The sequence below is a fragment of the Kogia breviceps genome, chromosome 16 (assembly GCF_026419965.1).
Source record: "Kogia breviceps isolate mKogBre1 chromosome 16, mKogBre1 haplotype 1, whole genome shotgun sequence".
NCBI lineage: Eukaryota > Metazoa > Chordata > Mammalia > Artiodactyla > Physeteridae > Kogia > Kogia breviceps.
The window spans coordinates 17,162,233-17,177,641 of NC_081325.1; the positions used below are offsets into that span (position 1 = coordinate 17,162,233).

The 15,409-nt window shown below is 40.1% G+C and overlaps 2 protein-coding genes across 3 annotated transcripts in view; one reads left to right on the forward strand and one right to left on the reverse strand.

The window, feature by feature from the left end:
- Positions 1-15,382, forward strand: part of INTS6 (integrator complex subunit 6) — a 111,007-nt gene extending 95,625 nt beyond the window's left edge. The window contains exons 19-20 of one of the 2 annotated variants that reach the window (XR_009331688.2): positions 9,471-9,625; positions 14,978-15,382. The gene's annotated coding sequence lies outside the window, so the exon portion shown is untranslated. Of the gene's footprint in view, positions 1-9,470; positions 9,895-14,977 lie in introns of those variants that run through there. The other variant, XM_059041517.2, reaches the window with a different exon arrangement.
- Positions 1-15,409, reverse strand: part of SERPINE3 (serpin family E member 3) — a 33,904-nt gene that overhangs the window by 7,508 nt on the left and 10,987 nt on the right. Inside the window, exon 6 of the mRNA XM_059041522.2 lies at positions 8,830-8,930. Within this exon, the coding sequence (XP_058897505.1) occupies positions 8,830-8,930 (101 nt within the window). The remainder of the gene's footprint in view (positions 1-8,829; positions 8,931-15,409) is intronic.

Genomic DNA, 15,409 nt, shown 5'->3' on the forward strand with positions numbered 1-15,409 from the left:
CTCTGGTAAGAGTTAACATTTCAGAAGACCAATATTTGTGATCAAAATAAGGATTTGGCAGTCATCTGTGAGTTTGTGTTTTTCTTGCTTGATCTTGTATTACAGATCCCTATTTGCTTACTTTTGTTAAGTAGCTCTGGAAATGTTATGCAACTAATGAAATCGGCACAAAGGGATTCTCCTGGCTTTGGGCTCATACTCTCCTGCAGTGTTGGCAGCGGTCTAGTGCCATTGTTTCTCCAAAATTTGTTCCCAAGGTTGTTTGTAGGTGCTATTCTATTAAAAAGGGTTCCATGAGTAATTACAATGGGAACTGCAAGTTAAATAGGTTTGTGCTTTTGTTTTTAATAGTGGACTTCTTAAAGCTGCTAATTTGTTAATGTTCATAGTGAATCTCCACAGGAGGGCTATAATACGTAGTGTTTAACCATGGAAATACCCATACGATCTCCTGTCTCCAAATTTAGCAGGTTAGCAGTCTACAGAACATACTTTGGGAAACTAGCTGCCTTCCCCCCCAGTAAGCTCTTCTGCTCCTATATTACATTTCAACATCCAAAGCAAACGGGTAAAATTCTTCCGGCCCTCCCTGGCATACTCTACTCTTCTTCCGTAACATCTTCTATAAGTATTTAAGTCTGAACTTTCCTCATTAGATTGTTCGTTCCCAGAAAGCAGAAGCTGTATTATTCATTTTAAATATTTACTTTGCTCAACTAGCATAATAACGCTTGGTACACATATGTGTTTAGTAAATGTTGGATGAATGAATACTCGACACTTCTCACACTGTACCTTTGTTTCATTTCCCCATAAAAACAACTGCCTTAATGTTCTTTAATCTGATTTCACTTGTAAGGAAATGTTGGTTGCTGTCCTTGGAATCACAGGGGCACAACACAGAACGAGTCTTTGGCAAATCTCATCCAAATGACTGTTATCGTGTCCCTTCCCCTTTGTGAGTGGAACCCGTCATTCTTTGTATGTGATTGGCCATACTCTCAAAAGGCTTAAGAGTTTTGATAATATGACATTGTGTAAACGTAAGATTTGCAAAATATAAAGTAGTAATCCTACATTTCATCCTCAGCTTCTCACAAAGCAGGACAAACATTATCATTTGCTGTGTCTTTTGTCTTCCCAGTTATTATCACTTACCATAGGCAACATTAATGGCTTTGAAAGAGTTATTGCCAGAATTTGCTTCTAGTTTATCTTTCTCATCCTCTTGTCACTTAGTTGTAGATGGCAAGTATGTGTCACATAGCACCCAGCCCAGCATTTACAGAGTGAGTGCTGGAAAGAATCTGAAATGGCCTCTGAAAGTAGGTGCTTAGTTCCTTTCTCCATCCTTCTCCTCTAGCCCACTCCTCACGTCTTTCTTTCTCCCCACCCTCCCACCCAGCTCTGTTGAGATGTAATTGACATATGTAACATTGTGTACATTTAAGGTGTACAATGTGATATTTTATTGTATGTATATATTGCAAGTAATAGATGTTATATCTGTACACTTTGACCATCTTCATCCATTCTCCCCACCCTGGCAACCACAATTGTACACTCTGATTCTATGAGTTTAGGTTTTTTTAGATTACACATATATGTGAGATCGTAACGGTATTTGTCTTTCTCTCTCTGACTTAATTCACTTACCATAATGCACTCAGGGTTTTTCTATAATGTTGCAAATGGCAGGATTTTCTTTTTTATGGCCGAATAATATTCTATTGCATGTGTATGTACTGCAACTCCTTTATCCATTCACCTGTTGATAGACACTTAGCTTTTTTCCATGTCTTGGCTGTTATAAATAATGCTACTATGAACCTGAGGGTACAGATATCTCTGTGACACAGTGATTTAATTTCCTTTGGATATATACCCAGACATGAAATTGCTGAATCATACGGTAGTTCTATTTGACTACTTTCTGTAGTGGCTGCACCAATTTACATTCCTACCAACAGTTCACAAGGGATCCCTTTTCTCCACGTCCTTACCAACACTTGCTATTTTTTTTCTTTTTTCTTTTTTTGGCTGTGCCACACAGCTTGTGGGATCTTAAGTTCCCTGACCAGGGATCGAACCTGCGCCCTCGGCAGTGAAAATGTGGAGTCCTAACCACTGGACCACCAGGGAATTCCCAACACTTGCTATTTCTTATCTTTTTGATAACAGCCATTCTCACAGATGTGAGGTGATGCCTCATTGTTTTGATGTGCATTTCCCTGATGATTAGCGATGTTGAGCACATTTTCATGTACCTGTTGGCCATTTGGGTGTCTTTTTGGAAAAATGTCTATTCAGATCTTCTACCCATATTTAAATTGGATGATGATGATGATTTGCTATTGAATTGTATGAGTTCCTTAGACATTTTGGATATTAACCCCTTAACAGATATGTAGTTTGCAAGTATTTTCTCCCATTCAATACATTGCCTTTTCATTTTGTGAGTTATTTCTTTTGCTGTGAAGAAGCTTTTAGTTTGATGTAGTTTCACTTGTTTACTTTTGCTTTTGGTGTTTGTGCTTTTGGTGTCATATCCAAAAAATAATTGCCAAGACCAATTTCAAGGAGTTTTCCATTATGTTTTCTTCTAGGAGTTTTATGGTTTCACACAGTTAAGTCTTTAATCCATTTTGAGTTAATTTTTGTGAGTGGTGTAAGATAGGGGTCCAGTTTCATTCTTTTGCATGTGAATATCCTGTTTTCCTAACACCATTTACTGAAGAGACTATCTTTTCCCCACTGAGTATTCTTGGCTTCCCTGTCAAATATTAGTTGACTCTATATGCATGGGTTATTTCTGGGGTCTCAATTCTGGTCCACTTGTTTGTCTGTTTTTATGCCAGTACCATACTGTTTCAATTATTATAGCTTTGTAAATCAGGATGTGTGACACCTTCATCTTTGTTCTTTCTCAGAAGAGAAAACAAAGATGAAGGCTATTCTGGGCTTTTGTGGTTCCATACAAATTTTAGGATTGTATTTTTCTGTTTCTGTGAAAAACACTGGAATTTTAATAGGGATTGCATTGAATCTGAGGATTGCTCTGGGTAGTATAGACATTTTAACAACATTAATTCTTCCAATCCATGAACACAGGATATCTTTTCATTTATTTGTATCTTCTTCAATTTCTTTCATCAATGTGTTGTAGTTTTCAGTGTAGAGATTTTTCATCCCCTTGGTTAAATTTATTCCTACGTACTTTACTGTTTTTGATGCAATTGTAAATGGGATTATTTTATCTCTTTTTCGGATAGTTCATTGTTAGTGTATAAAAAACAACTCATATTTGTATGTTGACTTTGTATGCTATGACTTTACTGAATTTATTGATTAGTTCTAACTAATTATATACCACCATTACAATATTAGATAATCTGATTTTGATGATATATTTACTATTACCAGTAATTTTTACACATTTATACATTTTTACAATGTTAACTGGCATTCTTTTATTTTAGCTGGAAGAATGTCCTTTAGCATATCTTGTAAGGCAGGTCTATTGGTGATGAATTCTCTCAGCTTTTGTTTGCTTGGGAAAGTCTTTGTCTCTCCATATGTGAAGGACAGATTTGCCAGTATAGTATTCTTGGTTAACAGTTTTTTCTTTCAATATTCTGAATGTGTCATCCCACTCTCTCCTGGCCTGCAAAGTTTCTGTTGAGAAACCCATGATTGTCTTATGCGGGTTCCCTTGTATGTAACTTGTTTCTTCTCTCTTGCTGCTTTCAAAATTCTTTCTCTTTGACTTTTGGCAATTTAATTATAATGTGTTTTAGTGCAGCCCTTTTCATGTTCAACCTATTTGGGGTCATTGGGCCCTCATGAATCTGGATGCCCATTTATTTATGTTTCCAAGCTTGGGAAGTTTTCAGCCACTATTGCTTTAAATAGACTTTCTATCCCTTTCTCTTTCTCTTCTCCTCCTGGGAGTCCCATAATGTATATATTGTTTCTTTTGATGGATGTCCCCAGCTCCCATAGGCTTTCTTCACTCTTTTTTTCTTTTTGCTCCTCTGACTAGATAATTTCAAGTGAGTTATCTTCTAGTTCACCGATTTTTTTCCCTCTGCTTGGTCAAGTCTGCTGTTGAAGCTCTTTTTTTTTTTTTTAGAAGATGTTGGGGGTAGGAGTTTATTAATTTATTTTTGCTGTGTTGGGTCTTCGTTTCTGTGCTAGGGCTTTCTCTAGTTGTGGCAGGCAGGGGCCACTCTTCATCGTGGTGCACGGGCCTCTCACTATTGCGGCCTCTCGTTGCGGAGCACAGGCTCCAGACGTGCAGGCTCAGTAGTTGTGGCTCATGGGCCTAGTTGCTCCGCGGCATGTGGGATCCTCCCAGACCAGGGCTCGAACCCGTGTTCGAGTGCGCCATCAGGGAAGCTCTCTTAATCTTCAGTGCAGTCATTATATTCTTACGCTTTAGGATTTTTTTTTTTTTTTTTTTGATGGTTTCTATTTCTTTGTTGAACTTGTTACTTATTTGTACACTGTTTTCCTAATTTTGTTTGTCTGTGCATTCTTGTAGTTTACTGAACTTCTTTAAGAGGATTACTCAGAGTTCTTTGTTAGACAGTTAACAGATCTCCATTTTTTTAGGGTAGTTATTGGAGCTTTATTTGTTTCTTTTGGTGATATCATGTTTTTCTGATTCTTCATGATCCTTAATTCCTTGCATTAATATCTATGTATTTAAGTAAGGAGTCTCCTCTTCCAGGCTTCACAGGTTTGCTTTGGCAGGGAAAGACCTTCACCAGTCAGCTGGTAGCAGTCGTGGGCAAGTAAGGCTCTCTATCAGGGTCTCTGTTTGAGCAAGGCTACTGCATATGCTCTGAGGTTGCAGGGGTTACTGCTGGCTGGGTTACTTGGTTGGGTGGGTCTGCTGGCCGGACTATGCATTCAAGTGGGGCCACTGCAGGGGCTCCCTGTTCAGGTGGGGCTTCTGGCTATGTTTTATGGTTGCGTTGGGCCACTAGCTCTGTAATCCCCTCTGGTTGGGCGAGGTTGCAGGCTGTGTTCCCTGGGAGGATGGTGCACTGATTGGATACCATGATTGGGCAGTTATGGGCTGGGCTCTGCAATCATTCCTGGTCAGGTGGGGTCTCAGGCTGTATTTTCCAACTGGGTGGTGCTGTTGGCTGGGCTCTGTGCCAGGTGTGGTGACAGGCCAGGATGTGGCTTGGTGGTACCATGGGTTGGGCTCCAAGGCCGTCCAGAGTCACTGATCAGGCTCCCTGGTTGTATGGTGTCAGGGGCTATGCTCAACAGTTGGGCAGGCCATCTGGCTTGGCTCTTTGCCCAAGCAGGGCTGTAGGATAGGCTTCCTGGCTATCTAGGTTCTCCGGCCAGGCTTCCTGGATGAGCAGGACTTGAGGCTATGCTTGGCAGTTGGGTTGGGCTGTGAATTTGCTTTCCTGCCTGGGTGGGTTGGGAGTATGGCCCTTTGACTGGAGACCCAAATCACAGAACTGCCAACGGAGCCCTCTGGCGAGATGGGGCCGCTGGCTTGGCTCTGCAGATGGGCACCGCTGCGGGCTGGGGTCTTTGCTCAGGTGCCACTGCAATATGGTCTATTAAGGTTTGAGTGCTGATTGCTGTAAGCTTTGCCCCTCTTCTCCATCTCTTACCTGATTCCCTGAGATCAGAGACCTGAGAGGGCCTACCAGGATGTGTCCTGCAACATTGAATGTCTACCTTGGGCTCTCTTTTCCCACTGGAGAAACCATAGACCTAGTGCTATGTCAGCCTGCAGGAGGGGTGATGTGGTCAGAGTGTAGCCACTCCTCTTACCTTTCTAATGTGGTCCTTCTCAGTCTCTGTGTTTCAGAGATGTGCTTCAGCCTCACCCCCTGGTGGGGGTATTTCCACAATGGTGACTTGTCTATGGATAGTTGCTAGTTGGTCTTCTTGAGAAAGGGACTGAAGTCGGGAATGACCTATGTTGCCATCTTGATGACCTACTGCAGCTCTGCCCAGTCATCTGGTATGGCATAAGTTAACTTCAGTACACAACCAAACAACTGTGGGTGGTTTCCTCATTCACATCATAGTAACAGGGAACTTGTACTTCTTCATGAGCAGAGATTGAAAACTATTCACTTACAAAAGTCAAGAATAAGACAGTTTTCTTCAAAGTTTCAAGTTGGTGCACAAGGAGTATTTCTTGGATTAGGAAGCATGGGTTGGTATCAAAGCCTGCTGATCCTATAGGAAGTGGGATTGCTCAGAAAGGGTATCTCTAGCTGATGTCTTTAGTGTAAGTGAAACTGGAATTATTCTTAAAAGCTTCATAACATGTAGTGTCAAGGTTGTCTGGGGAGGAAAATTATACCCTGGTCTCAGTTGGGCCTTGAAATGATATCAAGCAAGTTTTTCATGCAGCCAAAAAAAGATCTGATGCCATGAAAGGAGAGATGAGTGACTTTTAAATGGAGAAGGGGAACTTGAGTAAAATGATTCTGGGCTTTGGAACCAAATGGAAAGAAAAAGCCAAATGTTCCCTGTGGTTGTTTAGTTTCCATCAATAGCACAAAACTGTTCGCAACCCTTTGTTAATTGTAAGATGGGAGGCCAGCATTTTCTGATCATTTACTCTCTGACAAGCTCTCTGCTGATGCTTTGCTATATGATAAAGAATTTCATTTCCGCAAGTAAGATGTGAGGTGGGTGGTGGATCCCCCATTCAGGCATGATACGACGATTTGTTAGAGAGATTCAGTGGTCATGTCTCCAGAATTAAGTAAACAGCTTACTCGGGCACAGAAGTGACTTGTCTTTTGATTATGTTTAGAGAACAGCGTTGGAAAGCAATATTTTAGTTGGCAAACTCTACTGTAAAAGGCCAGATATTAAATATTTTAGCCATTGCAGACCATGTGGCATCTGTTGCAACATCTCAGTTCTGCCATTATAGCAGGAAAGCAACCACGGGTGATTTGTAAATGAATGGGGGTTGCTGTGTTTCAATAAAACCTTATTTATAAAAAGAGGTGATGGGCCATCATTTGGTGACCCCTGCATTAGAGGAACAAAACTTTATGGGAGAAGATTGTAAGGTGGATGTGTTTTATCTGTAGGAAACATGCATGCAAGCTTCCCACTTGGTGCATGGTAACTGCTTGATAATTATTTAACAAGCCAGATCCATGAGCCTATATTTCTGCTGATTGGAGCATATATAAGTAGGCTTTAATTGCATTATAAAACAAGAGGTTAGGTATTTTAAAAGATTCTTTTTAAAGCTAAGCTGCTTGTTAGATCTTATTAAAGGAGCTATGGGCCTCAGAAATCTTTACCAATAGGGGCACTGCATGATGTGGGTTGCGCTCCGTCCTGTTTGAGGACACAGAACTGACTGCATTTTAGGATGCACTTCTAAGACGTAAAGGCAGAGAGGTTTGAGAACCAGGAAGGAGCAGTGAGTCACAGTGATTACTTGAATGTAGTGGTGTGGAAGAAAAGGTCAGAACAGCCCCAAAGTTTTGAACTAGGATGATCAAAACAGGAATGCCACAGCTGAGCTCCAGAGCCACAAAAAGGTACTGTGATTGGATTCTGCAGGTTATTAAAGACAGAGTGCACTCAAGTTCTTCATCCCTTGCTCCTTCCTTGCTTCTCATCCTTTTGCTCTAATCTTCCTCTTTTCCTGGCAGTGCTAGATTATGTCTGTGTCACCAGGCAAAATTTCTGGTAGAGTCATTCAACAGAGTCAACAGTATTTACTGGATAGCCACTGTGTGCCAAGCACTGTTGGGGCACTGTACCCAAACTGGACTATCACCTTGCTTATCTCTTTGCTTGTTTCGGCAATGAGTTCAGAGCTGGTGGATTCTAAACATTCTAGAATAGATCCTTCCTCCCATGTTTTATGTGATGTGCCATGTAGTCTAACTGGTCACATCTAATGCCCAAGCTGAGACTTCTCTTGTGGACCAAACTCCCATGTTTTTCTGTGATTGCATAAAGAAATCTGAGCAAGCCTTTAGAAAACTTATCTGTGCTATGAGGTTCTAGCATTCCAAACAGAGATTTCACAAGCTCATCAGGCAAGGAAAACATCAAGGCCAATGGCTATGCCTACCATCCAGAGCAGAAATGAACCTGAGCCTTTGGAGTTGGCAATATTTTAGCCAGTGGTCTCCTGAGAGGATTCTGGAAGATAAGGTTCTGGTATTCCACTCTTTTTTAACATTAGATGTAAGTCTGTCAGACCATACGTGAATACAGATCCTATTGATGAGGAGTAGCTTGTCTACTGCAAGCCAAGAAATTAAATATAGACTCTGGGAGGGAGGACATTTTAAGGCAAGGTTGTAGATGGATGAGTAATTTGAAGAAAGGAAGTTGGATGGATGAGGGTTAGTTCCGAGGTTAGCTCATTAGAAGAGGACAGAGAGGTACAGGAAGGGAAGGAGGGGAGGTAGAAACAGAGTGACCGCGAGGCCAGCAGGACAGCAGGAGGTCAGAACGAAGGGCTCTGTTGCACCAATGTCTCTGGCATCTCCTAGTCATGCCGGGCAGAGGAGGGGAGTTGTATTGTGTCCCGTGGTCACTGACTTTACTCTGAAGGTGGCATCCGAAAACGGTGCTTAGAGGTGGTCTCAAGAAACACCCCCTCCTCAACAAAGTCCAACCCAAATCTGTTATCTGAAGCAACAAATTCTTATATAAAGCAAAGGACTTTTAAAATTCTTTTAAATGATGTTAACTCTGGCTGTTTACCTCCGAAGGCTCTGTAGATGAGAATCCCTTAATCAGTGCATGATTACTGATTAAAAACTGCCCCAAACACAATGCTAATAAGCTTGGAATTACCTGAAATTCCTTTCAAGTTCGCTTTGAGTGGGTCGAAGAGATCGGTAACTCCCCAGGAATATAAAATGTTTTTCAAGTTGAAATGATTTTGGATCCTAAACCTAAAAAACAAAAACAAACCATCAACGTTCACTTAAAATTCTCACTCAGTGGACTTTCATACACATCACATGACAACCAACCCCCATCACCTGAAAGTCAGGGATCTCCAGGCTCATTTCCAGCTTCATCCCAGACCCCCGACCCCCTGACTAATCTGACCACACAGCACTCTCTCCCAACTCTGCACCTTAGCTTCTGCTGTTTTTTCCAGGTCTCCCTTGAGACCTTTCCTCTAAGCTCAGTTCAATTGTTACCCCTCCTCTTCCCCAGCTGTTTTGTAAGGGTCAGTTCTTGAGGCCCCTTTCAACACTTTGTTTTGTTCTACTCTTCTGATGTATAGAACATTCTGCTTCCTGTTCCTGTTATTTATGATACTGTAAACTATTTGAGAAGAGAGGCTGGTCAGTTTTGAGTTCCTCGTAATAATTAATATTTCATGAGTGCTTATTACCATGTGGTAGGCACTACAACAAGTACTTTATGTGCGTTCTCTCATTTCGTCTTCACGTAACTATGTTATTATTACCCTCATTTTACAGATGAGAAAACTGAGGCTTAAAGAGTTTAAGAAGCTTGCCCAAGAGCATGTCCTGAGTACGTGGTGGAGCTCAACTCAGAGGAGGCTGAGCACAAAGCCTGTGCTCTTGGCGTCTACCCTTCACTTCCTCGCATCCCGGGTGGCTTCTCACACACAGTAGGTGCAGAAAAGAAGTTGTTGACTAACTGCCAATTGATAGAGTGTCTCATTTAATGCGTTTATCTTTGATACAACATATTTTCATGTTTGCTGTGTGCAGCGTGGGTCTTTGGTTTTCCTAGCAAGTCCCGAGAACGGGAAGAATCAGCATGCCAACTTCCTCATGTTTCTTCAAGGGCGAGGCATTTAAAACTTTAACGCTGAAGGAGCCTTTAAAACTACGGCTGACATTATTTTTCTTTGAGAATAAAAAAGTTCAAAATGGACTTTAGATGGTCGTTTCTATAAACCATGCGGAACTTGTAGGAGAATAAAAATACTGCACAATATCAAAGTTCTTCACTGCCATACAAGACAATGTAACCAATATTTTAAACAAAGGAATCAGATTTTCTCATATATGTGTGTTTTGAATCTGCTCAATAGTTTCAAAAGAAAGGCACAAGCTTTCTCTAAGTATGCTGATATTTCTCAAAAAAATTTTGGATCACCTTTTCTGAAATTTTCTTCCTTAAACTGCATTCTTTTGAGAAATCTCAATGCTGAAACACAGTGGTTAAGAACATGAACTTGGGAATCCAGTGCCGGGGTCGGAAAGCTGGCTCAGCCTCTTACTACCTGAGGGACCCAGGGCAAGTTACTTTGCCTCTCTTTGCCTCAGTTTCCTTGCTTGTGAAATGAGCCTAATACTAGTGCTTAGTTCTTAGCTTTGTGAAGATTAAATGAAACAGTCCTTGTAAAGTCTTCAGAACAATGCCCAGTGCAGCTCATGCACTTTTATTGTTACCACTGTGGTTTTATTGTTTTGCAGCGATATTGAGAAAGAGCTAAGACACATTTGAAGCCAAGTATGGTGGTTATGGTAGGTGATAAAACTGGGTAACATCACTTTTAGTAACTAAAGACAGTAGTAAAAGCGAGGTATGACTATGAAAGACGACAGTGATTTGTTTTTGGTATGGCTACGAAGGCCAGTCCAGAAGAAATGCTACAAAAATATCTTGAGTTAAAACAATACCCTTTACCGAAACAAGACAAGGATATCGACAAGAAAACCGACAAGAAAATGACAGACCAGTGTCCTTTATGAATATAGATGTAAAAATCCTCAACAAAGTACTAGCAAATTGAATCCAGCAACATATAAATCCCCCATGAGCAAGTGGGATTTATCCCAGAAATGCAAGGTGGGTTCAACATATGAAAATCAATCAAGGTAAAAACACCATATTAATGAAATAATGGACAAGGGCCACGTGATCATTTCAAGAGATGCAGAAAAAGCATTTGACAAAATCTAGAATTCTTTCATAAAATCTAAAACCACTCAACAAACTTGGGACAATAGGGAACTTCTTCAACCTCAAAATGGGCATTTATAAAACTCCCACAGCTAGCATCATCCTTAACGGTGAAAGACTGAATGCTTTCCCCCTAGATCAGGAACAAGATAAGGATGTTCACCACTTCTATTTAACATTGTACTGAAGGGTATGCAGGGTGATTATGCAAGAAAAAGAAAGCAAAATCCAGAATCAGAAGAAAGAAGTAAATGTATATCTATTCACAGATGACTTGGTCTTGTATATAGAAAATCCTAAGGAATACACACACACACACACACACACACACATACACACACACAGAGAGAGAGAGAGAGAGAGAGAGAGAAAAAATTATTAGAACTAATAGGTGAGTTCATCAAAGTGGCAGGATACAAGATCAAGATACAAAAATCAACTGTGTTTCTTTATACTAGCAATGAGCAATCTGCAAATGAAATCCCATTTACAATAGCATCAAAAAGGAATAAAATACTTAGAAATAAATTTAATGAAAGAAGTGCAAGACTTGTACACTGAAAACTACAAAACATTGTTGGAAAAAACTAAAGAAAATCTAAATAAAATGAAACACATCTTGTGTTCATGGGTTGAAACTCCTAATGTTGTTATAAAGAAATTATTCCCCAAATTAATCTATAGATTCAACAAAATCCTTACCAAATTCTAGCTGTTTATTGGCAGAAACTGATAAGCTGATCCTAAAATTCATATGGAAATGCATGGGACCCAGAATAGCCAAAACAATCTTAAAAAAGAAAAACAAAGTTGAAGGACTCACACTTGCTGATTTCTAAACATATTAAAAAGCTATAGTAATCAGTCAAGAGTGTGTGTGGTACTGGCAAAAGTATAGATATTTGTGCCTATGGAATAAAATTGAAAGTCTAGAAATAAACCTATACACTTATGGCCAATTGATTTTGACAAGGGCGCCAAGAAAATTCAATGGGAAGAAAGAATAGGCTTTTCGATAAATGGCTCTGAAACAACTGGAGAGCCACATGCAAAGGATGATGCTGGACCTCTATTTCATCCCATACCCCAAATTAATTCAAAATGGATCAAAGACATAAATATAAGAGTGAAAACTAGAAAACTCTTAGAGAAAACATAGACATAGATCTATGTGACCTTGGTTAAGCAATGGTTTCTTAGGTATGACACCAAAAAACCCCACAAGAAACAAAAATAGATTAAACTTCATCAGAATAAAAACATTGTGCTTCAAAGGACACCATTATGAAAGTGAAAAGACAACAACCCACAAAATGGGAGAAAATATTTACAAATCATGTATCCGATAAGGAGCTAATATCTAGAATATAGAAAGAACTATTGTAACTCAACAATAAAGACACATGACCAATTTAAAAATGAACAAAGAATTCAAACAGATATTTCTCCAAAAAAGATATATAAATGGCCAACAAGCACATGAAAAGGCTGTTGACATTAGTAGTCTTTAGGGAAATATAAATGAAAGTCAGACTGAGAGACCGCTTCACGTGCCATAATGGCTCTCATCAAACATACAGGGGCTTCCCCCTACAGCTGTTGTCACACACAGTTGTGAGGTCACCCAGACTGCAGTGACTTGCCCCCAGCCTGAGGAGGAGGCCAAAGCACAGAGGAGGGCATTGCTGAAGGGCAGAGGAGGTGAACGCATCCTGACTAATATAACTAAGAATAACAACACAGTTCCAGAGTGCAAGCTTTATAACATCCCTATTCTTTAATCCACAATTTGGGAAGGCAGTCTTTTCCCTTTCTCTATCTCCCTTGCCTCCATAAAGAGGGGCCTTTAAAAAAATTATGGTAAAATATACATTATATAAAATTTACCATTTTAACAATGTTAAGTGTATAATTCAGTGGTGTTAAGTACATTCTCATTGTCGTCTAATCATCACCAGTATCCACTCCAGAACTTTCTCATCATTGCAAACTGCAACTCTGTACCCATTAAACATGAAGAGGGTCTTAGGGGAAAAAAAGGACAATAGCAAGTGTTGACAAGAATATGGAGAAACTGGAACCCTCCATACATTGCTAGTGGGAGTATAAAATGGTGCAGCCACTTAGAAAACTGTCTAGTAGTTCCTCAAAATGTAAAGTGTAGAGTTAACGCATGACCCAGTAATTCCACTCCTAGGGTATATACCCCAAATAATTCAAAATATATAGCCACAAAAATTTGCACCAATGTTTGTAGCAGCCAAAAAACAGAAACAAGCCAAAAGGTGTCTTGGCACCTAAATGTCTATACATGGGTGAATGAATAAATAAAATGTAGTATATCCACACAATGAAATATTACTTGGCCATAAAACAGAATGAAGTACTGACACAGGCTACAAGAATGAACCTTGAAGACATTATGCAAGTGAAAGAAGCCAGACACAAAAGGCCATGTATTGCAACATTTCATTTATGTGAGATGTCCAGAAAAGACAAATCCACAGAGAGAGAAAGTAGATTGCCTAGGGCTGGGGCCAGGGGGATGCGAGTGACTGCTAGAGGGCGTGGAGTCTCTTTCCGAGGTGATGACTATGTTCTGGAATTAGATAGTGGTGATGGTTGTGCAACTTTGCAAATACACTAAAAACCTCTGCGTTGTACACTTTAATTGTAAATCCGTTTAAAAGAATGGGTTTTATGGTATGTGAATTATCTCTCAATTTAAAAAGAAAGAAAGGAAACACCCTCAGAAAAGCACAGACTACACATGATGATGATCAGCAGCTCCTTGAAGGAAAGGCAAACTCATTTGGGATATGTGAGATCTGGTGGATTTAAGAAAATGCACATATCATGCCTAACATAAGAAAAAAATGCTCATTGTTTGGCTTCCCACTTTGTTGACCTAAAAACTCAGTGTTTTACTCATCAAACAAATATATATTTGACATAATTAGTCTTTCTTGTGGGTTTTCTTGATCATTCTTTTCGTATGATAATGTTCCTAATGAAGACTGACAGTCCTTATATATTCTATTTTATTTCTTTATAAGTAAAAGTTTACTTTGGAAGGTAGAGATCATAAGTCATCCAGAATCTACTGATGCACTGCTTGGTGATGTTGAACCAGGAGGCACACGTCATTGCCATACAATTTTTGCCTGGCTACGCACAGAGTGCCCAAGTTTTTGCTCTTGCTAAGTCAAATATGCAGGCTGACTTTAGAGCACATCATACGAAGTGATGAATCAATGATTTGTGGAACTAGAGGAAATTCTTGCCCAAAAGCTGACTTGCGTCTACCATGGTCCAAAGTTTTGTACCCAAATCTAGACCTAAAATAGTTTTTACCTCTTTCTTTATTCCCTAAAGGGCTTAAAGCTAGTGTTTTTAAAACTTGGTTAGTTTTGCTTGTGAAATATCCCTAAAAGGGAAGGGGAGTTTTATTTCCCTAAAATCTTCTATCCTTCTCAGACAGCAGGCAGTCTTAGGGAGATTAATTTATTTTTTTTTTTAATCTGGATGAGGTCAAGTGTGAAGCAATACTTGTGTTACTATGACCTCTGCCTTCCTGTCCCTTCTCTGTCTTCCAAAGTTTTTTAGGATCATTCCTCAAGGGTTTGCAAGTTCTAAAGCAGATATTCAGCACCAGTGAAGAGTTCGCAATGGAGCTAGGCACCTCCCTGGGGCCTCTTCCTTACATCAGCTGCTCCAGGACAAGGCCTGCCATGGCCTCATATGCTCAAAAAGACTGTAGCAAATTCCTGCACCTGGCTGCATTTTCTCTCCACTTTTAGCCTTGAACGCTCTTCTTCCTTTGCTGAGCTTCTCTCAAACATAACAGAAAGATCAGGGCTGCTTCTGCTCCATGCCAGAGAGATCTGTTGAAATAGCCAGTCTTTGGACTTTGATTTGGGGCCTAAATATTTCGCTTGGGAGATAGGCTTTGTCTTAGAGTTTAGTTCACCTTCTGCCCTCGCTATGCCGGATCCCACTTTAGACCTTGGCCCTTCACTCACTGGGTCTCTGTGTGTTTTTGTTCCAGTGCCTGGACTTATTTTTAACTCCTCGAGGGACCACTGCCAAGGCCTCTGGCTCAGCGCTGCTGACAGCCTGGTCAGTGGAGGAGCCCAAGGCGGCCAGTGGGAAGGCACACGAAGAATCCACACGCTGCAAATGAGCCCTCGGATAATTTTCTTGCTTAATACTGGTCTACAAATTAATTATGCATTTCTCTGATTTCAAATGTACCGGAGAAACTTATCATTTTAAGATGTTCATCGAGGAATCCTTTGTAAAGTAATGAGGTTTGCAAATAGGTTTTGTTCTGCAGAAGCAAAATCCAGCACCATCATTTAACTTTTTGACCTATTGGGGTTTTGTATTGGTACCCATTGGGTTTTCTTAAAGAAAGGCTCACCTTTATTTAGAAAGAATAAAACTTTCAGCACAAGGACTTAAAGTCTTGAATTTGTAT